Genomic DNA, 23,759 nt, shown 5'->3' on the forward strand with positions numbered 1-23,759 from the left:
CACATGCATCACACAGTGCTTAACATAGAGCAAAGCCTATATTTGGTATGTAATTACCAGCATCATTTTTATGGCAATGAGCACATCAAGTCTTGTGTTAGATTCATACACTTTTCCTATCTTTCCCTGAAACTGAAAACTCTTGAAAGCAGAGACCACCTTTTATTTATCTTTATGTCCCTCAACAGTACCTTATTTGAAGTGTACCCCCAGGAAATGCTTTATGAATTGAACTAATTGATTAGAGACTTGCCTTATTTCAGAAACACACACCAATTTAGAGCTTAGGGTTTGACAATAAAGGTAAAGCAGTAAAATGAACATACATGATATTACTGCATGAAGTAAGTTTTCCAGGAGCTGAGAGTATGGATACATTCTTCTTATCTAGAAACATGGGAAAAAATCACTTGGAAAATGCTTCACTACCCAAAGGAGTATCCTTCTATAACCCAGTGTACTGTTTGATGTTTTCAAAAATCATGCAAAGGCAAATGACGAGTGTATGAACACATTGTTTATAGGCATGTGGCCAAAATGCTAGGGTAGATGTGTTAAGAGGGAACAAGTAGGTGCATATGGAGAGAATATATAAAGAAATTCGGTTCTAGAATGTGAAAGATATACAGTGGCCTCTAGTTTATATGTGTTCCTTCTGAAAAAGTAAAGGAGCCATTTGGTGAAAGGTATCAGGTTGAGGTTACTAGATTACTGAGCTTGACATCTGTCCCATCAGTATTAGGTGGTATGAAAATGTGGTATTACAGCTGAAGATAGCCCAAAGATCATGAAATTTAAAGAGGTCCAGAGAGGAGGGGCTTTCTAAAATCATGCATTAAACTTAGTGGCAGAGGTGGGAAATGCTTTCCATGCTAGAGCTCTATCCATATTTTCCCAGCTTCTCTTTCTGGTGAAAAAGGTACAGGAACTAAAATAATTTACTTTCAAGTGGTCCTTAAAAGATCTATAAACTGAAAGGTAAACAGGAACAAAGAGAGATACTGGGTAATATAGTGATTAAGAGTTTGAACTTTTGAGCCAGGATCTGTCACTTGATAGATGTGTGACTTTGGGTTTCTTTGAGCTTAAGTTTCCTCATCTATAAAATGAGGTTATTTAATGTTTACAGCTCACAAAGTGGTTATAACTCTTAACTGTTACTAACCCTGTAAATCATCGGCACATAATTAGCATTCAACCAATGTTAGTTGCACAATTTTAAATAATCTAACAATCATTTTCTATATGCATCCTTATTTTGCAAAAGTTGCAGAGAATACTGAAATAAAGATGATGAGGCCTCTGACTCCAGTGAGTGCCCATATAGTCCCCGAACTTTCTACTGGAGCCAGGCTACCTTCTTCATGTCCTCTTCACTTAGCTTGGGGTCTTGTACACTACAACCTGTAACTTTCCTTATACCTTCTGCTTCTTCATTCCTTGCTGACAATCCAGATCCTATCTAATCTTCAAGGCCCAAATTCCATGTCCTTTCTGAAGCCTTTTCTGACCAAACCAACCCATCTTATCTCCCTCACTACTCCAAATTTCAGAAATGTTCGTTTTCCCCTATTCTCTCTACTTTTTCCTATTATGTTTTTGGTCAACTAGACAGCCATCCTACCTCAGAATCGCAATGGCACTTTATTCTGCATATGAAAGAATAAAAGAGAAAAAAGTTTTTGGAAAACATCTACTTATCTAATCCTTCCAAACAGGTAATCAAAAGTAAAAAACTCATGTGAAAATTATATTGGTAAGATGTTAGTATAGGCCAAGGTATCTTGAATTCTTATATAGAAAGCTGGTAAATAATGGACTAAGACTAAAGATTCTTCCATCACTGGCACTACCTATTGCCAATATGCATGGAAATAAATAAGGGCAATTTGGTACCCTTGAAGAAGTACATTTTTTGAGGTTGAAGACATGAATTTAACTTATAATTTTGTCTAAGTCCTGTGGCAGTTTTGAAGTTCCTAGGTATAATCATATGGGTCTGGTTAGGTCTGAAGAACTAAGTGATAATGTAATGTTTTCTTCAAGCAAGATTTAGTCGCTGTCTCTGGGAGGTGAGTGCACAGAATGCTACCCACAGATGCTTCTAAAAAACACAATTCTTGATGTGAAAAGGCCTCTCATCTCTGAACCAGAGCTCTTGTATTCAGGATATACTTGGAGAGCCTGAATTTTGATGAGGAGAAGGGCTCTCACCAATCCTCTCAGAAGGTACAGGGATTACAGCAATCTGTGGCATAAGATGAAAGTGTGGTTTGATAGGAGAATCATTTCCCCATCTTCCTGAAACATTTTCTTCACAGCATACCCCAGCTCAAAAACCTTCAGTAGTTCCCCATCACTCACAGAATTAATGTATTAGTCTTGTGTCTAAGGTCCCACCCAAACTGATACCAATTTACCTGCTGAATTAATCTAATAATAATTTTCTATATGGAACGCTGTTTTGAAAGAGTTTCAGAGAATACTGAAATAAAGATGATAAGTTCTCTTATTTCAATGAGTTCCTGTCTAGTCCCTTACTGCCCCAAATTTTTACTGGAGCCAGGCTACTTTCATGTCCCCCTCACTTAGCTTGGGGTGTTGTGCATTACAACCTGTGACTTTCCTTTTACCTTTGGCCTCTGCATTCCTTGCCACCAATCTTGATTCTATCTAATCTTCAAGGTCCAAATTCTACCTTTGCGAAGCCTTTTCTGACCAACTTGGCTCACAGCAAATCACCCTTTCATTCAAATTCTTATAGCACAACTTTTATGGTCGCAATTATTTGGCAAATAACATATCATGTATTGTGTTTTGTTAGAAAATTTTTCTGTATGTATCTTACCTCCCCAAATAAATGCAAAAAATTTGAACTCAGACAATATATTATATTGGCTGAACACCCCTTCTGGGTCCAATCTCATAACCTTATTATTCTCTCAATAAATATTAGTTTATTTTTTCTGTTATTCTTTCTAACAGGTTATATGTCATGGCAGCAGAAAGTACCAGATTGAAAATAAATCAGAAACTTCTTCTACTGTGAGCAATATTAATAGGTGCCATACAAAGAAAGTTTTATCCAAATAAAGAAAAAGGAAATAGACTATAATATATAAAACATTTAACATACTACAGTCAGAGTCAGTATTTTTTCAGGACAAGTGTCCAGCATTTCACAGGAAGAAGATTAATTCCCCCAGTCCTGATTATCATTAACATGAGAAGATTGTATTAGCACGCTCAAGAAAAATTTTTAAATTATAGATATACTTTTACTTGATAAAAAATATCCCTTCTGGGATATAGTCTATAAAAATTATCAAAATAAATTAAAGAGGCAATTTACAGCCTTATTAACTCAAGCTAAAAACCTTTCTTTAGTTTAGTTAAGAAAAATTCATTTCTTTTTATTGCTAGATTTTTTTTGAGACAGGATCTCACTCTGTAGCCCACACTGGAGTGCAGCTGTGTGGTCAGTTTACTTCAGCCTTGACTTCTTGGGCTCAAGTGATTCTCCCACCTCCTCAGCCTCCTGAGTAGTTGGACTACAGGTGCACACCACCACACCCCGCTAATTTTCACAAGTTTTGGTACACAAGAGGTTTCACCATGTTGCCCAGGCTGACCTCAAACTCCTGGACTCAAGGATAACAGGCATAAGCCATTGCACCTGGTCAGCTAAATTCTTTTAAAATTATTTTTCTTGTCATGGTTAGTATAATGATAGAGAGTAACGGGAATAAGCTATTCATAATTATCCTGTACCCCAGGGCTTGGTTGTGACCTGGAGCTCTCTACAGGATTTTAAAACCAAGATGACAGAAGAGCTCAGTGAGGAGAGAAACTGACTTTACCTTCTTTGCTAAGAAACAAAGAAATTACACCTAATGAATAGAGGTCATATAATTAAAATTGACAGTTCCCTTTAGAAGTTTCCAGATTTCGGATGGGCAGAGCTCCCATTGTTTACTAGAGCCTAGAAAAAACAGAGCTTAAGGCACCAACTATTTCTGAAAACAAGACAGTGATCTAGTGGGGAAAAAACCTGAATTCCCACAGTAAATTACAAAGAATCTCTGAGCAAACATAATGAATAAAAACCAAAACAACACAGACAGAGAAGACTAGAATAAATAACTAATTCTTCAATGCAAAAACATAGACATGAATCCACAAGAAGTAATAGAGAACCGGGAACCATAATGGACAAAGCAAGGAACCAGTGACTTACCCTAAAGAGACAGCAATATTTGAGCTCTCTGATAGGCAATTCAAAATGGCAACATTATGGAAACTCAGTGATTTTCAAGATAACACAAAAAAGCAATTCAGAAATTTATCAGAAAAAGTTAGAAAGAATCAGTGAGCTCAAAGAAAATCTATTTGAAAATACAGGAGAAAAAAAAATGAAAAGGAAAAGAGATCACCTACAAGATAAAAGAAACTGCCTCAAAACATCAAATATAAGAATTATTGGTGTAAAAGACAGAGTTGAGGAAGAGCAAAGGGATTGAAAGCATAATTCAAGAAATAATAACAAATACTTTCTAAAACTTGAGAAAGATAAATTTCTAGGTATAGGAAGGACAGAGCACAGCAAACATACTCAACCCAAATCATCTACCCCAAGGCACATGATAGTCAAACTATTCCAAGATATAATAGTCAAACTCTCAAAGGTCCAGGGCAAAGAGAAGATCCTAAATACAGCAAGAGAAAATATGTGAACAACATATAAAGGAGCTCCAATTTATTTTGGCAACAGACTTCTCAATGGAAACTATACAGGCCAGTAGGGAGTAAGATGACATTTTCAAACTACTGGGGGACAGGGAGCAGGAACCTGTCATCCAAGAATTCTGTATCCAGCAAAATTACACTTCAAAAATAAAGCAGAGATAAATTCTTCCCTAGACAAACAAAAGCTGAGAGAATTAACCATCACCAGATTGAGCTTACAAGAAATGGTAAAGGAGTTCTTCAATTTGAAAGAAAAAACACTAGCATGCAAAACAAAAACGTTTGGAGGTATAAAATACACTGGTAAAATTAAGTACATGTACAAACCAAGAGTACTCTACTACTCTAATTGTGGTGTGTAATCCACTCAAAACTCTAGTATGAAGCCCAGAAGACAAATCTATCAAAAACAATATTCACTGAAGAAACTTGTTAAAGGATAGGTAGTATAAAAATACATAAGTAGAGATGATTAAAATCAAAAAGTAGAGGGAATGAAGTTAAATTGTAGAATTGTTTTTCTTTGTTTTTATTCTTTTCTTTGTGATTAAAGATTAGTTGTCCTTTTTTAAAAACAACTTGTTACATTTATGACATGGATTTTTTGGTAAGCTTCATGGTAACTAGAATGCAAAAATATGTAACAGATTCACTAAAAATAAAAAGCAATTGAAATTTAATGCCAGATAAAATAATATAGCTACAAAGGAAGAAAAAAAGAGAGGAGCTGCAAAACAACCAGAAAACACACAAGAAAAGAGCAGTAGAAAGTCCTTACTTGCTAATAACAACATTGAATGTAAATGAGTTTAAGTCTCCAATTAAAAGGCATAGAGGATACTGGGTGGAGCAAGATAGCTGAATAGATGCCTCCACCAATCATCCTCCCCATAAGAACACCAAATTGAGCAACTACTTACACAAAAAGCACCTTCATAAGAACAAAAAATTATGTGAGAGATCACACTACCTGGTTTCAACATCATTTCAAGGAAAGAGGCACTGAAGATGGTAGGAAAGACAGTCTTAAATTGCCTACACCACCCCTCTCCCATTCCCTAGCAGTGGTTGCATGGTTTGGAGAGAGAGTCTGTCAACTTGGGAGAGGGAGTGTGCAGTGATTGTGGGATAATGTGTTGAAACTCAGTGCTGCCCTGTCACAGCAGAAAGCAACACTGAATAGAACTCAGCTGGTGCCCACAGAGGGATCATTTGGACAAGCCCTAATCATTTAGACAAGCAGTGCAAGCTAAGGCTCTCGGGTCTTAAACTTGAAAGGCAGAATAGGGCAGAAGGACTGCAATTCCTGAACAAATCCTGTTGCTTTGCTGGGCTTAGAGCCAATGAATGTGGGGTACACATGACTCAGTGAGATATTAGGGTGGTCAAGAGATTGCTTGTGTAACCTGTCCCACAACATCAGTCAGTGCAGCTTGCAGCTCTAGGAGAGACTCCTTCCTTCTGCTTGAGGTGAGGAGAGGAGATAATAGAGCATTTTTTCTTGTAACTTGGATATCAACTCAGCCACAGTAGGATAAGGTACCAGAAAGAGTCCTGAGGCACCAATTCTAGGTACTAGCTCATGGTGGCATTACTAGACACACCCTGTGCCAGAAGGAAACATGCTGTCTTTAAGCGAAAGACACAGTCCTGCAGAATTCCTCACCTGCCAACTGAAGAGACCTTGGACCCTGATTAATTATTAGTGGTAGCTAGGCAGTACTTACCATGGGCCTTGGGTGAGATTCAGAGATGTGGTACCTTCAGGTGTTACCCATCACATGCACAGCTGTTGTGACTATAAGCAGAGACCTATTCTGCTTGATAAAAGCAGAGGGAAGATTAAGGAGACTTTGACTTGCAGGTTAGGTACCAGGTCAGCCACAGTGAGGAAGAGTACCAAGCGGGTCCTTGGGTTCCCCAGTTGTAGGTCTTGACCCTTGGATGGCATTTCTGTACCTACCCAGGGCTAGAGTGGAGCCCAATGCACTGAAGAATGAATCACAGACCTGGCAAGATTTGCCACACCCTTACTGAAGAGCCCTTGGGCCTTGAATGAACATTGCCAGTAGCCAGGCACTAGGTGCTGTGGGCCTGCGGCAGCAGTGGCCACAGGGAGAGAACTGTGTACTTGTGGAAAGGGGTGGAAAGAGTGGAAAGGACTTTGTCTTCTGGCTTTGTTGCCTGCTCAGCTACACTGAGCTGAGAATAGAGCACCAGGTAGATACCTAATATTTCTGAATCCAAGTGCTGCCTCCTAGATGGCATCACTGGAACTGCCTGGAGCCTGGGGGAATTTGCCAACCAGAAGGGAAAAATAGAAATATGGCTGACTTTTCAACCTGCTGATTGTAGAGCCTTAGGACCTTGAGAGAAAATAGGCAGTAGTTACGATGGGCCTTGGGTGAGAACCAGTGCTATACAAGCTTCAGGGATGACCCAGCACAGCCCTAGTGGTGGTTGCCTAAAGGGCACTTGTTTTACCCCTCTCCTAGCTCCAGGCAGCTCAGCACAGAGAGAGAGAGAGAGATACACTTTCTTTGGAAGAAAGTAAGAAAAGAGAAAGAGAGCCTGTGCCTGGTAATACAGGGAATTCTTCAGGATCTCATCTAAGACCACCAGGATGCTATTTATATGACTATGCAAGAGCCCCAGCATTACTTGAGGTGGCCCCAAATGTACATATAATGCAGCAGTCAAAGACTTAGATCACAACACCCAAGTCCCTGTGAATATTTAGAAAGCCTTCCCAGGAAGGACAAGTATAAACAAGCATGGACTGTAAAGACTGCAATAATTATCTAACTCTTAAGTGCCTAGATACTAATGAACAGCCACAGTATCAAGACCATAGAAGAAAAGATGCCCTAACCAAACAAAGTAAATTGAGCATAGTCACCAATCTCAGAGAGACCAAGATAATAGGTCTTTCAGACAGGAGAACTCAAAATAGCTGTTTTGAGAAGCTCAATAAAATTCAAGCTAACACAGCGACAGAATTCAGAATCTTACCAGATAAATTTTAAAGATATGGAATTAATTTAAAAGAATCAAACAGAAATTCTGGAGCTGAAAACTTCAATTGAACACTGAAGAATGCAAAAGGGTTTCTTACAGCAGAATTGACCAAGAATAGAGAAAGAATTAGTGAGAAGAGAAGATCCAAGATGACCATTTAGGAGCAGCTCAGGATTGCAGCTCCCAGTGAAAGTGCAGAGGATGAGTGGACGCCGCATTTCCAGATGGATCTTTATTGCCCACAAACCAGGAGATTCCCAGGCAGAGGAGCCCCACGGGTCGCCAGCATGGCTGTTTTGGCTGGCACGGCTGTTTTGCTGGCACCCCAGCGTGGCAGTTTTCTGTACAAAATACACTGTTCTGGTTGCCTTTTAAGCTGGTGATTGGAGCTCCAGGAAGGCAGACTGGTCACCCATTCATCTGATTAAACAGGAAACTGAAATAGAAAGCCAGGCCAGGAGATTCCAAGGCAAAAAAGCACAACAAATCTCAGCGCCATTGATTCAGCCAGTGCAGTGGGTTGCCACATGGGAAATCACAAAAATCCCAGTTTCTTTTCAGCAGGTGACTGTAACACCTGGGAGAGAGTCAACCATTCAATTAAAAAAAAAAGGCTCTGAGGCAGGGAGGCAGAGAGCCAGGTGATCAGGCTCGACGGGTCCCATCCACCCCCCCCCGCCACAAAACAGCAATTGGAAAGGATCTGGGTTGAGAGCTTCACGGCAAGCATGGCTGAACCCAAGATGGTCCAGGTCTGTGGGTGAGGGCCGTCCGCCATTACTGAGGCACCTTACCACTACAAAGGTAGTCCACCATTGCTGAGGCAGCCCACCATTGCTGAGGCAACCTGCCATTGCTGAGGCAACCCGCCAACACAGAGAGAGCCCGCCATTACAGGAATGGGCAACCATTGCCGAGGCAGTTCTAACCACACCCATATAAACAGGGCTGCAGGGAAGTTCACATGGCAGCAGGGCAGAGCCCACAGCAGCTCAGCAAATCCTCTGCAGGCAGACAGTGACTAGGCTGCCTCCTTGCGGGGCAGGGAAGCCCTGAAAAAAAAGGCAGCAGCACAATGGAAACTCATACATAAAGCCCTAACTCCCCGGGACAGAGCACCTGGGGGAAAAAAAGGAGTTTATGTGTTCCGCTGCAGCAGACTTAAACGTACCTGCCCAGCAGCTCTGAATGAACAACAGAGCTCGCAGCTCAGTGCTTGAGCTCCTATAAAGGACAGACTGTCTCCTTAAGCAGCTCCCTGACCCCCGTATATCCAGAGTCACCTCACAAAGGACTGATCTGACTGACATTTGGCAGGCATCCTTCTGGGACAAAGCAGAAGAAGAAACTGGTAGCACCCCTAACGGTTCTGCGGCTGCTGAAGGTGATCCCCAGGCAAGCAGGGCCTGGAGTGGACCTCAGCAGTCCTACAGCAGAGGGGCCAGACAGTTAAAAGGAAAACTAAGAAACAGAAATAACTTCATCATCAACAAACTGGACATCCACTCACAGACACAATCTGAAAATGAGCAACTACAAAGACGACATGTGGATAAATCCACAAAGATGGGAAGAAACCAGCACAAAAAGGAGGAAAACATCCGAAACCAGAACACCACCCCTCCTACAAGGGATCAAAATTCCACACCAGCAAGGGAACAAGGCTGCATGGAGAATGAGTGTCATGAAATGACAGAATCAGACCTCAGAAGGTGTGTAATGAGAAACTTCTGTGAGCTAAAAAAAACACGTTCTAACGCAGTGCAAATAAACTAAAAAACTTGAGAAAAGATTTGATGAAATGCTAACGAAAATGGACAATTTAAAGAATAATATAAGTGAATTCATGCAGCTGAAAAACACAACACGATAACTTCACGAAGCATGCACAAGTTTCAACAGCCAAACTGACCAAGCAGATAAAAGGATATCAAAGGTTGAAGATCAACTCAACGAAATAAAATGAGAAGACAAGATTAAAAAAAAAGTGTAAAAAGAAATGAACAAAGTCTCCAAGAAATATGAGACTATGTGAAAAGACCTAATCTACATTGATAGGTGTAACTGAATGTGCTAACCTGGAAAATGCTCTTCAGGATATTATCGAGAAAAACTTCCACAACCCAGCAAGGGAGGCCAATGTTCAAGTCCAGGAAATACAGAGAACACCATAAAAATATTCCTTCAGAGGAGCAACCCCAAGGCACATAATCATCAGATTCACCAGGGTTGAAATGAAGGAGAAAATGCTAAGGGCAGCCAGAGAGAAAGGTCGGGTTACACACAAAGGGAAGCCCAGCAGACTCACAGCAGATCTCTCAGCAGAAACCCTACAAGACAGAACAGAGTAAGGGCCAATATTCAACATCCTTAACAAAAAGAACTTTCAACACAGAATTTCATATCCAGCCAAACAAAGCTTCATAAATGAAGAAAAAATAATATCCTTTGCAAACAAGCAAGTACGCAGAGATTTTTGTTACCACCAGGCCTGCTTTACAAGAGCTCCTAAAAGAGGAACTACAAATAGAAAGAAACAACCAGTACCAGCCACTCCAAAAAAATACCAAATGGTAAAGAGCATCAACAAAATGAAGTATCTGCATCAACTAATGGGCAAAACAGCCAGCTAGCATCAAAATGTCAGGATCAAATTCACACATAACAATATTAACCCTAAATGTAAATGGACTAAATGCCCCAATCAAATGACACAACCTGGCAAATTGGATAAAAAGCCAAAACCCATTGGTGTGCTGTATCCAGGAAACCCATCTTACATGTAAGGATACATAAAGGCTCAAAATACAGGGTTGGAGGAAGATTTACCAAGCAAATGGAGAGAAAAAAAAAAAAAAAAAAAAAAAAGCAGAAGTTGCAATGCTCGTCTCTGATAAAATAAACTTTAAAGCAACAAATATCAAAAGAGACAAAGAAGGTCATTACATAATGGTAAAAGGATCGACTCAACAAGAAGAGCTAACGATCCTAAATATATACACACCCAATACAGGAGTACGCAGGTATATAAGGCAAGTTCTTAATGACTTACAAAGAGACTTAGACTCCCACACAAGAATAGTGGGACACTTTAACACCCCATTGTCAATATTAGACAGATTAAGTAGACAGAAAAGTACAAGGATATCCAGTACTTGAACTCAGACCTGGAACAAGCAAACCTAATAGACATTTACAGAACTCTCCACCCCAAATCCACAGAATATACATTCTTCTCAGCACCACATCACACCTACTCTAAAATTGACCACATAATTGGAAGTAAATACTCCTCAGCAAATGCAAAAGAATGGAAATCATAACAGTCTCAGACCACAGTGCAATCCCGTTAGAACTCAGAATTCAGAAACTTACTCAGAACCACACAGCCTCATGGAAACTGAACAAGTGACTCTTGAATGTTGACTGGATAAACAATGAAATGAAGGCAGAAATAAAGAAGTTCTTTAAAACCAATGAGAATGAAGACACAACATGCCAGAATCTCTGGGATACATTTAAAGCAGTCTCTAGAGGAAAATATATAGCAACAAATGCCCACATAAACATCAAGGAGATATCCAAAATTGACACCCTATTGTCAAAATTGAAAGAGCTAGAGGAGCAAAATCAAAAAAACTCAAAACCTAGCAGAAGACAAGAAATAACTAAGATCAGAGCAGAACTTAAGGAGATAGAGATGCAAAAAACACTTCAAAAATCAATAACTCAAGGAGCTGGTTTTTCAAAAAGATCAACAAAATAGACAGACCACTAGCCAGATTAATAAAAAAGAGAGGATAAATAAATAGATGCAATAAAAAATGATAAAGGGGAAATCACCACAGATTCCCCAGATATTGAAACCATCATCATAGATTATTACAAACAACTGTATGCACATAAACTAGCAAACCTGGAAGAAATGGATACATTCCTGGATACCTGCCTCCTCCCAAGCCTAAACCAGGAAGAAGTTCAAACCATGAATACAAAAATAACAAGATCTGAAGTTGAGGCAGCAAATAAGAACCTACCACAGACAAAAGAAGCTCAGGTCCAGATGGGTTGACAGCAGAATTCTACCAGACACACAAAGAGGAGCTGGTACCATTCCTTCTGAAACTTTTCCAAATAATCCAAAAGGAGGGAATCCTTCCCAAATCATTTTATGAGACCAACAGCATCCTGAAACCAAAACCCGGCAGAGACTCAACAAGAAGAGAAAACTTCAGGCCAATATCCATGGTGAACATAGATGCAAAAATCTTCAATACAATACTGGTGAGCTGATTGCAACAGCACATCAAAAAGCTTATCTGTCATGATCAAGTAGGATTCATCCCGGGGATGCAAGGCTGGTTCAACATATGCAAGTCTATAAATGTAATTCACCACGTAAAAAAAACCAAAGACAAAAGCCACATGATTATCTCAATTGATGCAGAGAAGGCCTTTGACAAAATTCAACAGCCTTTATGCTAAAAAAAAAACCCTCAATAAACTAGGTTTTGATGAAACATATCTCAAAATAATAAAAGTTATTTATGACAAACCAACAGGCAATATCATACTGAATGGGCAAAAAGTGGAAGCATTCCCTTTGAAATCTGGCACTAGAAAAGGATGCCATCTCTCACCACTCCTATTCAATATAGGACTGGAAGTTCTAGCCAGAGCAATCAGGCAAGAAAAAGAAATAAAGGGTATTCAAATAGAAAAGACGGAAGCCAAATTGTCTCTATTTGCAGACGACATGATAGTATACCTAGAAGACCCCATCATCTCAGCCCAAAATCTCCTGAAACTGATAAGCAGCTTCAGTAAAGTCTCAGGATACAAAGTCAATGTGCAAAAGTCACAAGCATTCCTATACACCAATAACAGACTAAAAAAGAGCCTAATCAAGAAAGAACTGCCATTCACAATTGCTATAAAGAGAATAAAATACCTAGAAATACAACTAAGAAGAAACGTAAAGGGCCTCTTCAAGGAGAACTACAAACCACTGCTCAATGACATAAGAGGACATAAACAGATGGAGAAACATTCCATGTTCATGGTTAGGAAGAATCAATATTGTGAAAATGGCCATACTGCCTAATTTACAGATTCAACCCTATCCCCATCAAGCTACCAATGACTTTCTTCACAGAAATGAAAGAAACCACCTTAAACTTCATATGGAACCAAAAGAGAGCCCACATAGCCAAGTCAAAATTCTAAGCAAAAAGAACACAGTGGGAGGAATCACACTACCGGACTTCAAGCTATACTACAAGGCTACAGTAATCAAACGAGCATGGTACTGGTACCAAAACAGAGATATAGACCAATGGCACAGAACAGAGGCATCAGAGGCAACACAACATATCTACAACCATACAATCTTTGACAAACCTGACAAAAACAAGCAATGGGGAAAGGAGTCCCTGTTTAATAAATGGTGTTGGGAAAACTGGTTAGCCATGTGCAGAAAGTAGAAACTGGACCCCTTCCAGATCCATTACACTAAAGTTAACTCCAGATGGATTAAACACTTAAACATAAGACCCAACACCATTAAAACCTTGGAAGAAAATCTAGGCAAAACCATTCAGGACATAGGAGTAGGCAAGGACTTCATGACCAAACAGCACAATCACTGGCAACAAAAGCCAAAATAGACAAATGGGACCTAATCAAACTCCACAGCTTCTGCACAGCAAAAGAAACCGTCATTAGAGTGAATTGGAAACCAACAGAATGGGAAAAATATTTGCAGTTTACCCATCTGAGAAAGGGCTGATATCCAGAATTTATAAAGAACTCAAACAGATTTACAAGACAAAACAAAGAAGCCCATTCAAAAGTGGGCAAAAAATATGAACAGACACTTTACAAAACAGGACATATATGAGGCCAACATACATGTGAAAAAATGCTCATCATCACTGGTCATTAGAGAAATGCAAATCAAAACTACATTGAGATACCATCTCACGCCAGTTAGAATGGCGATCATTAAAAAATCTGAAGACAGCAGATGCTGAAGAGGATGTGGAGAAATTGGAACAGTTTTACACTGCTGGTGGGAGTGTAAATTAGTTCAACCATTGTGGAAGACAGTGTGGCAATTCCTCAAGGACCTAGAAATAGAAATTCCATTTGACCCGGCAATCCCATTACTGGGTATATATCCAAAGGATTATAAATCATTCTACTATAAGGACACATGCACACGAATGTTCATTGCAGCACTGTTTACAAAAGCAAAGACCTGGAACCAACCCGAATACCCATCAATGATAGACTGCACTGGAAAAATGTGGCACATATGCACCATGGAATACTATGCAGCCATGAAAAATGAAGAGTTTGTGTGCTTTGTAGGGACATGGATGAACCTGGAGACCATCATTCTTAGCAAACTGACACAAGAACAAAAAATGAAACACTGCATGTTCTCACTCATAGGCGGGTGTTGAACAATGAGAACACATGGACACAGGGAGGGGAGCACTACACACTGGGGTCTGTTGGGGGTAATAGGGGAGGGACAGTGGGGGGTGGGGAGTTAAAGAGAGATAGCATGGGGAGAAATGCCAGGTATAGGTGAGGGGGTAGGAGGAAGCAAATCACACTGCCACATGTGTACCTATGCAACTATCTTGCATGTTCTTCAAATATACCCCAAAACCTAAAATGCAATAAAAAAAAGAAAAGAAAACACACACAGAGAAGAAACAAACAAACAAAAAAGAATAATAAGAAAACAAAGCACACTCACAAGATCTAGAATATAGTCTAAAAATGGGAAATCTAAGAGTTAGGGGTAGAAAGTGTATTCAAAGGAATAATGACAGATGTTCTCAAACCTAGAGAATGATATTAATATTCAATTACAAGAAGGTAATAGAAGACCAAACAGATTTAAGCCAAATAAGAGTACCTCAAGACATTTGTTAATGGAACTTTCAAACGCGAAAAATAAAGAAAGGATCCTAAAAGCAGCAAGAAACAAATTACATACAATGGCAGCAGGATTTTCATCGGAAACCTCACAGGCCAGGAGAGACTGGCATGACATACTTAAAGTGCTGAAGAAAAAAATATCCCTTTTTACCATAGAGTAGTATATGTAGCAAAAAAAATACTTCAAACATGTAGGAGAAATAAAGACTTTCCCAGAAAAACAAAAACTGAAGAATTACATCAGCAGCAGAATTGTCCTATAAGAAATGCTAAAAACAATTCTCTGATGTGAAAGAAAAGAATGTTAATAAGCAAAAGGAAGTAATTTCAAGGTACAAAACACACTGGTAATAGTAAGTGCACAGAAAGCACAGAATATTGTAACACCGTAGGTGTGATATGTAAACTACTCATATCTTGAGTAGTAAGAGTAAAAGATTAACTGGTACAAAATAACTACTACAACTTTTGAATGCATACATAGTACAATAAAATACAAATAGACTTAAAAAGTAAAAGCATGAGGATGAAGTTCAGTTGTTGTTTTTATTGGTTTTATCTGTGTTTGTTTATGCAATCAGTGCTGTCATCAGTTTAAAATAATGGGTTATATTATTGCAAGTCTTATAATTTATATTAGTCAAGGTTTTCTAGAGGGATAGAACTAATGCAGTATATATGTAGGGTAGTTTACCAGGTATTAACTCACACTATCACAAGGTCTCAAAATAGGCTATCTCCAGGCTGAGGAGCAAGGAGAGCCACTCTGAGTTCCAAAACTGAAGAACTTGGAGTCTGGCATTTAAGGACAGAAAGCATCCAGCATAAGAGAAAGATGTAGGCTGAGAGGCTAGGCCAGTCTCTTTTTTCACATTTTTCTGACTGCTTATATTCTAGCCACACTGGCAGATGATTAGATTGTGTCCACCCAAATTAAGGGTGGATCTGCCTTTCCCAGCCCACTGACTCAAATGTTAATCTCCTTTGGTAACACCCTCACAGACACACCCAGGATCAATACTTTGTATCTTTCAATCCAATGAAGTTGACAAGTATTATCCATCACAAGTCCACCTTTTGTCAAATTGAACACATACACATCTCCTGAGATCATATATAGTCTTCAAATATAGATGATAGTAAGGTCATAATTGCAAGAAATACAACTATCCTTTGTATAACTGGAACTGCACCAATTCCTAACCCAAATACTACTACATAAAGTTAACAATACTTAAATGTTGATGTGAAGTCAATAAATCTTATGTCACATGATAAAGGAGAAAGGAAATAAAATGAAGATATTTTCTTAGTACAAGTGTATATATGCACAGTCTTCATTTCTGCAGCTGGTCATGTGGTTGTAGCTGGTATTGATGATGACTTTCTTCTACTACCCATTCTGTATTCCCTTTGCCTTCAGCAAGCACCTCGAAGGTTGTGTGTGTGTGTGTGTGTTTTTTCCTGATAGAGTGATCCAAACCTTCATTCCTAAAGGGTCTGGGTCATTTGTACTCCTGTCTGGATTAGGCTGTTGTAGTTTCCCATTGACCATAATCACAGGGCATGGTAATACTAAGACACCCTAATGGATCTCCTGTATTCCATGCATATACTTCCTTACATCCATTGTGCAGTAGTAGACTGATTTCATCTTGATAGTCTGGGTTGATCGCCCCAGCCAACAATGTAATTCCATTATTAGCCTGTTGACTTAAAGGTAGCAGGAGCCCAAAGTGTCCAGGAGGCAATGTTAACTTCCTATTTAATGAAATCATTGCTGTGTCACCTGGTGGCAACGTTCCTCCCTGTGAGATGAGACACTCAGGGCAATCTTATCAGATTTGAGACTCAGTACTCAGTATCTGCCTCTGAAGTCAGGAGATAGAATCCCTGAGTTCATCATTTTCTTTCACCACTTTATCCACTGAACTTAGGAGCAACCAACCAGCTTCATTATGTTCCTTGGTTCTCCATATAAGGTCAAAAGTATTATGTATAGAGTCACTAAACTCCTTGCCTCTCATGAGCAGGAGTGTGGAATGTATTCATTTTGCTAACTCTCTAAACAGTTCATGCCAAGGACCATCAGTGTTCTCCATACTATTAGAAATAGAGTCCTTAACATTTTTGTCTAATCATATTCTCTTCATATTAAGCAGCCAATTCCAGAAACCCCCAAACCAACAAAAGAACTCCATTCTTAATATTCTATTCTTCTAGAACCACTCCTGATACCAAAATCTGTATTAGAGTTCTCTAGAGAAATAAAACTAATGGAATACATATATATATATAATAAGAGTTTATTAAGTATAAACTCATACCACCATAAGGTCCCACAATAGGCCATTGAGGCAGTCCAAGTTCCAAAACTGAAGAACTTGCAGTCTGATGTTTGAGGGCAGAAAGCATACAGCATGGGAGAATGATGTAGGCTGGGAGGCTAGGACAGTCTACATTTTCACATTTTTCTGCCTGCTTACATTTTAGCCATACTGGCAGCTGATTAAATTGTGCTCACCCAAATTAAGGTTGGATCTGCATTTCCCAGCCCATTAAGAGATTCTTAAATGTTAATCTCTTTTGGCAACACCCTCACAGACACAACCAGGATCAATACTTTGTATCCTTCAATCTACTCAAGCAATCAAGTTGACACTCAGTATTAACCATCACATGGTTACTGCAAACCAAAAAACATATTACAGATATGCACACAAAAGAAGCACTTAAAACATACCACAAAAAAAATCACCTTAACTTGAAGAAAGACAAGGACGAGAGAGAGAGAGAGAGAGAGAGAGAGAAGACCATGAAACAACCAGAAAACAAGTAACAAAATGGTAGGAGCAAGCTCTTTTCAATAATAACATTGAATATAAATGGAATAAATTCTAATCAAAAGATAAAGAGTGGCTGCATGGATTAACAACAACAACAACAACAACAACCAAAAACAAGACCTGATGATCTGTTACCTACAAGAAACACCCTTTGCCTAAAGAGACACAAATAGACTAGAAATAAAGGAATGAAAAAACACATTGCATGCAAGTGGAAAAAAAAAGGCAGATGTAGCTACAAAAACATCAGAGAAAATATATTTTAAGACAAAAACTGTAAGAAGACACAAGAAAGGTGATTATATAATTTTAAAGGGGTCAATTCAGCAGGAGAATATAACAATTCTAAATATACATACACTCAACATTGGAACAGCCAGATGTATAAAGCAAATATTATTAGTGCTTACCATAGACAGACTCCAATACAATAATAGCTGGAGACTTCAATACCCTACCTTCAATATTGAACAGATAACCCAGACAGAAAATCAACAAAGTAACATTAAATAATATGCACCACAGATTAAATGAACCTAAAAATATTTACATAACATTTCATCCAACAGATAAAGAATACACATTCTTCTATTTGGCACATGGATCATTCTCAAGAGGAGACCATATGTTTGATGACAAGTGTTAAAAAATTTAGCAAGTGAAATAATATCAAATCTCTTCTATAACCACAGTGGAATAAAATTAGAAATCAATAACAAGAGGTAGTTTGGAAAGTATACAGACACATGGAAATTAAATAATATTCTCCTGAATTACCAGTGGGTCGATAAAGAAATTAAGAAGCGAGGGCCGGGCACGGTGGCTCAAGCCTGTAATCCCAGCACTTTGGGAGGCCGAGGCGGGTGGATCACGAGGTCAAGAGATCGAGACCATCCTGGTCAACATTGTGAAACCACGTCTCTACTAAAAATACAAAAAATTAGCTGGGCACAGTGGCGTGTACCTGTAATCCCAGCTACTCAGGAGGCTGAGGCAGGAGAATTGCCTGAACCCAGGAGGCGGAGGTTGCGGTGAGCTGAGATCGTGCCATTGCACTTCAGCCTGGGTAACAAGAGTGAAACTCCGTCTCAAAAAAAAAAGAAATTAAGAAGCGAACTGAAAAATTTCTGCTCACTTTCACCACTGTGATTCAACACAGTACTAGAAGTCCTAGCTGGAGCAATCAGACAAGATAAGGAAATAAACACATCCCAATTGGAATGAAAAAAGACAAGTTATCCTTGTTTTCAGATGATATAATCTTATAGTCGAAAAAAATAAAGATTCCACAAAAAACCATTAGATCTGATAAACAAATTCAGTCAAGTTGCAGAATACAAATTCAACATGCAAAAATTAGTAGCGTTTCTGTATGCTGAGTGAACAACATAAAATGAAATTAAAAATATAATCCCCATTACAATAGGTATAAATAAAATAAAATATTCATAAATTACTTTAATCAAAGAAGTGAAAAATATCTAAAAGAAAAGCAGTGAAACACTGAAAGAAACTGAATAGAAAAGAAAAAAATAGAAAGATATTCCATATTCATGAATTGAAAGAATCAATATTGTTAAAATGTCCCTAATACTCAAAGTAATCTACAGATTCAATGCAATCTGTCTTAATATACCCTTGACATCCTTCATAGAAATAGGAAAAATAACTTTAAAATATATATGGAACCACAAAAGACCCAGAATAATGAAAGCTATCGTTAGGAAAATAAATAAAACTGTAGGATTCACATTACCTGTCTTCAATGCAGAATGGAACTAGCATAATAAGAGACATATAGACCAATGGAACAGAATAAAGAACAAGTAGTGAACTTATTGTCAACAAAAATACCAAGAATATACATTGGGAAAAGAACACTCTCTTTAATAAATGGTGCTGAGAAAAGTGGATATCCATATGCAGAAGAATAAAACTACACCCTTACCTCTTTCCATATAAAAAAGTCAAATCGGAATAAATTAAGAGCTAACTCTGAGACTGCAAAGTATGAAACTGTGATAAAAACCTTTTGGGGAGGCCGAGGCAGGTGGATCACGAGGTCAAGAGATTGAGACCATCCTGTTCAACACGGTGAAACCCCGTCTCTACTAAAAATACAAAAAAATTAGCCGGGCATGGTGGTGCGTGCCCGTAATCCCAGCTACACAGGAGGTTGAGGCAGGAGAATTGCCTGAACCCAAGAGGCGGAGGTTGCAGTGAGCCGAGATCGCGCCATTGCACTCCAGTCTGGGTAACAGGAGCAAAACTCCATCTCAAAAAAAAAAGAAAAAACTTTTGGGGAAATTCTTTGGAACACTGAAATTGGCAACAATGGGTTGAGTGACACCCCCAAAGCACAGGCAACTGAAGGAAAAATAGACAAATGGGATCATATCAAGTTAAAAACCTTCATAACAGCAAAGAAGACAATAAACAAAGTGTAAAGAAACCATAGGATAAGAGAAAATATTGGCAAACTACCCATCTGAAAATGGATTAATAACCAGAATATAAAAGGAGTTCCAACAACTTATAGGAAAAAATATAATAATCTGATTAAAAATGGGCAAAAGATCTGAATAGACATTTATGAAAAGAAGACATGCAAATGGAAAACAGGTACATGGAAAGGTGCTCAACATCACTCATCATCAGATAAATGAAAATCAAAACTACAATGAGACATCATCTCACCCCAGTTAAAGCAGCTTTTATCTAAATGTCAGGCACTAACAAAGGCTGGTGATAATGTGGAGAAAAAGGAACCCTTGAACAATGTTGGTGCAAATGTATGTGTTACTAAAACCACTATGGAGTACAATTTGGAGGTTTCTCAGAAAACTAAAAGTAGAGCTAAAATATGATCCAACAATTCCACTCCTAGGTATATACCCAAGAGAAGGAAAATCAGTATATTGAAGTGATATCTGCATCCCCATGTTTATTGGAGCACAACTCACAATAGCCAAGATTGAAAAGCAACCTAAGTGTCCATCAACAGATGAACTGATTAAAAAAAATGCAGTACATATACACAATGGAGTACTATTGAGCCATAAAAAGAATAAAACTCTGTCATTTGCAAAAACATCCATGGAACTGGAGGTCACTATTTTAAGGGAAATATGCCAGGCACAGAAAGACAAATGTCACATGTTCCCACTTAATTTTGGGAGCTAAAAATTAAAACAATTGAATGGATGGAGATAGAGAGTATAATGATGGTTAATTGGGGGGGGTGGGTTTGGAATGATTAACACTTATAAAAATATTGACTGGGTGTGGTGGCTCACACCTGTAATCCCAGCAGTTTGGGAGGTCAAGGCGGGTGGATGACCTCAGGTCAGGAACTTGAGACCAGCCTAGTCAAGTGAAACCCTGCATCTACTAAAAATAAAAAAATGAGCCAGGTGTGGTGGCACATGTCTATAATCCCAGCTACTCAGGAGGCTGATGCACGAGAATCGCTTGCACCTCGGATGCCGAGGCTGCAGTGAACAGAGATCACACCACTGAACTCCAACCTGGGCAAAAGAACGAGACTCAGTCTCAAAAGAAAAAAAATTGTTAGACTAAACAAGACTTAGTATTTTAAAATAAATAAAAGTATAGTATAATTGAACTGTTTGTAACAGAAGTGAAGGATAAATGCTTGAAGTTAGGGATACTAAATTTATTCTCATTTATTACACATTGTATACCTGTATCAAGTTATCTCATATACCTGATAAATATATACACTTAGTATGTACCCAGAAAAATTAAAAATAAAAAAACCAACTATTTTAAAATTATACTTTAAGTTTTGGGGTGTATGTGCAGAATATGCAGGTTACCTGGGTATACATGTGCCATGGTGTTTTGCTGCACCCAGCAACCTGTCATCTAGATTACGTATTTCTCCTAATGCTATTCCTCCTCTAGCCCCCAGCCTCTGACAGGCCCTGGTGTGTGATGTTCCCCTCTATGTGTCCATGTGTTTTCTCCACATCCTCTCCAGCATCTCCACATCCCCTCCTGCATCTGTTGTTTCCTGACTTTTTAGTGATCAGCTCTTTCTTTCTCTTCTTTGCTTCCTTCCTTCTTTCTTTTCTTTTCTCTTCCCTTCTTTCTTTCTTCTTTCTCTTTAAGCTCTGGGGTACATGTGCAGAATATGCTGATTTGTTACATAGGTATACACATGCCATGGTGGTTTGCTGCATCCCCATAACCCCGTCATCTACATTAGGTATTTCTCCTAATGCTATCCCCTCCCAATCACTTCACACCTGCTATCCCTCCCCTAGCCCCCCAACCCCTGACAGGTTCTGGTGTGTGATGTTCCCCTCCCTGTGTCCATGTGTTTTCATTGTTCAACACCCATTTATGAGTGACAACATGAGGTGTTTGGTTTTCTGTTCTTGTGTCAGTTTGCTGTGAATGATAGTTTCCAGCTTCATCCATGTCCCTGCAAAGAACATGAACTCATCCTTTTATATGGCTGCATAGTATTACATGGTATATATGTGCCACATTTTCTTTATCCAGTCTATCATTGATGGGCATTTGGGTTGGTTCCAAGTCTTTGCTATTGTGAACAGTGCCACAGTAAATATATATGTACATATGTCTTTATATTAGAATGATTTATAATCATTTGGGTATATACCCAGTAATAAGATTGCTGGGTCCAATGGTATTTCTAGTTCTAGATCCTTGAGGAATTGCCACAAAGTCTTCCACAATGGTTGAACTAATTTACACTCCCACCAACAGTATAAAGCATTCCTATTTCTCCACATCCTCTCCAGCATCTGTTGTCTCCTAATTTTTAAATGACTGCCATTCTAACTGGTGTGAGATGGTATCTCAATGTGGTTTTGATTTGCATTTCTCTAACGACCAGAGATGGTAAGCTTTTTTTATATGTTTGTTGGCTGCATAAATGTCTTCTTTTGAAAAGTGTCTGTTCTTATCCTTTACCCACTTTTTGATGGGGTTGTTTGTTTATGTAAATATTTTTAAGTTCTTTATAGATTCTGGATATTAGCCCTTGGTCAGATGGATAGATTGAAATTTTTTTTTCCCATTTTGTTGGTGCCAGTTCACTCTAATGACAGTTTTTTGTTATTGTTGTTTTGTTTTGTTTTGCTGTGCAGAAGCTTGTTAGTTTAAAAAGATCCCATTTGTCAATTTTGGCTTTTCTTGCCATTGCTTTTGGTGTTTTAGTCATGAAGTCCTTGCACATGCCTATGTACTGAATGTCATTGCCCAGGTTTTCTTCTATAGTTTTTATGGTGCTAGGTCTTATGTTTAAATCTTTAATCCATCTGGAGTTAATTTTTGTATAAGGTGTCGGGATGGGATCTAGTTTCAGCTTTCAGCATATGCCTAGCCAATTTTCCCAGCACCACTTATATAGGACATCCTTTTTCCATTGCCTGTTTTTGTCAGTTTTGTCAAAAATCAGCTGGTTGAAGATGTGTGGCATGATTTCTGAGGCATCGGTTCTGTTCCATTGGTCTATATCTCTATTTTGGTACTAGTACCATGCTGTTTTGATTACTGTAGCCTTGTGGTATAGTTAGAAATCAGGTCAGGTAGCATGATGCCTCCAGGTATTATTTTTTTGTATGTGTGCTTAGGATTCTCTTGGTTATGTGGGCTCTTTTTTGGTTCCATATGAAGTTTAAGGTGGTTTTTTCCAATTCTGTGAAGAAAGTCAATGGTAGCTTGATGGAAATAGCGCTGAATCTATAAATTACTTTGAGCAGTATGGCCATTTTCATGATATCGATTCTTCCTAACCACAAGCATGGAATGTTTTTCCATCTGTTTGTGTACTCTCTTGTTTCCTTGAGCAGTAGTTTGTGGTTCTTCTTGAAGAGGTCCTTCACATCCCTTATTAGTTTTATTCCTAGATATTTTATTCTCTTTGTAGCAATTGTGAATGGAAGTTCACTCATGATTTGGCTCTCTTTAAATCTGTTATTGGTGTATAGGAATGCTTGTGATTTTTGTGCACTGATTTTGTATCCTGAGACTTTGCTGGAGTTGCATATCAGCTTAAGGAGATTTTGGGATGAGACAATGGGGTGTTCTAAATATACAATCATGTTGTCTGCAAACAGAGACAATTTGACTCCATCTTTTCCTAACTGAATACACACTATTTCTTTTTCTTGCCTGATTTCTCTGGTCAAAACTTTCAAC

General features: G+C 38.6%; 1 protein-coding gene across 5 annotated transcripts in view; it reads right to left on the minus strand.

Annotated features, from left to right (window-relative positions):
- ZDHHC15 (zDHHC palmitoyltransferase 15) overlaps positions 1–23,759 on the minus strand; it is a 159,054-nt gene that overhangs the window by 31,106 nt on the left and 104,189 nt on the right. Inside the window, exon 11 of one of the 5 annotated variants that reach the window (XM_054251122.2) lies at positions 220–387. The exons of the other annotated variants lie outside the window; for them this stretch is intronic. Within the exon in view, the coding sequence (XP_054107097.1) occupies positions 278–387 (110 nt within the window). The 3' untranslated portion in view covers positions 220–277. Of the gene's footprint in view, positions 1–219; positions 388–23,759 lie in introns of those variants that run through there. 5 annotated transcript variants of the gene reach the window in all.

This window comes from Callithrix jacchus, chromosome X (genome assembly GCF_049354715.1).
Source record: "Callithrix jacchus isolate 240 chromosome X, calJac240_pri, whole genome shotgun sequence".
Taxonomy (NCBI): Eukaryota; Metazoa; Chordata; class Mammalia; order Primates; family Cebidae; genus Callithrix; species Callithrix jacchus.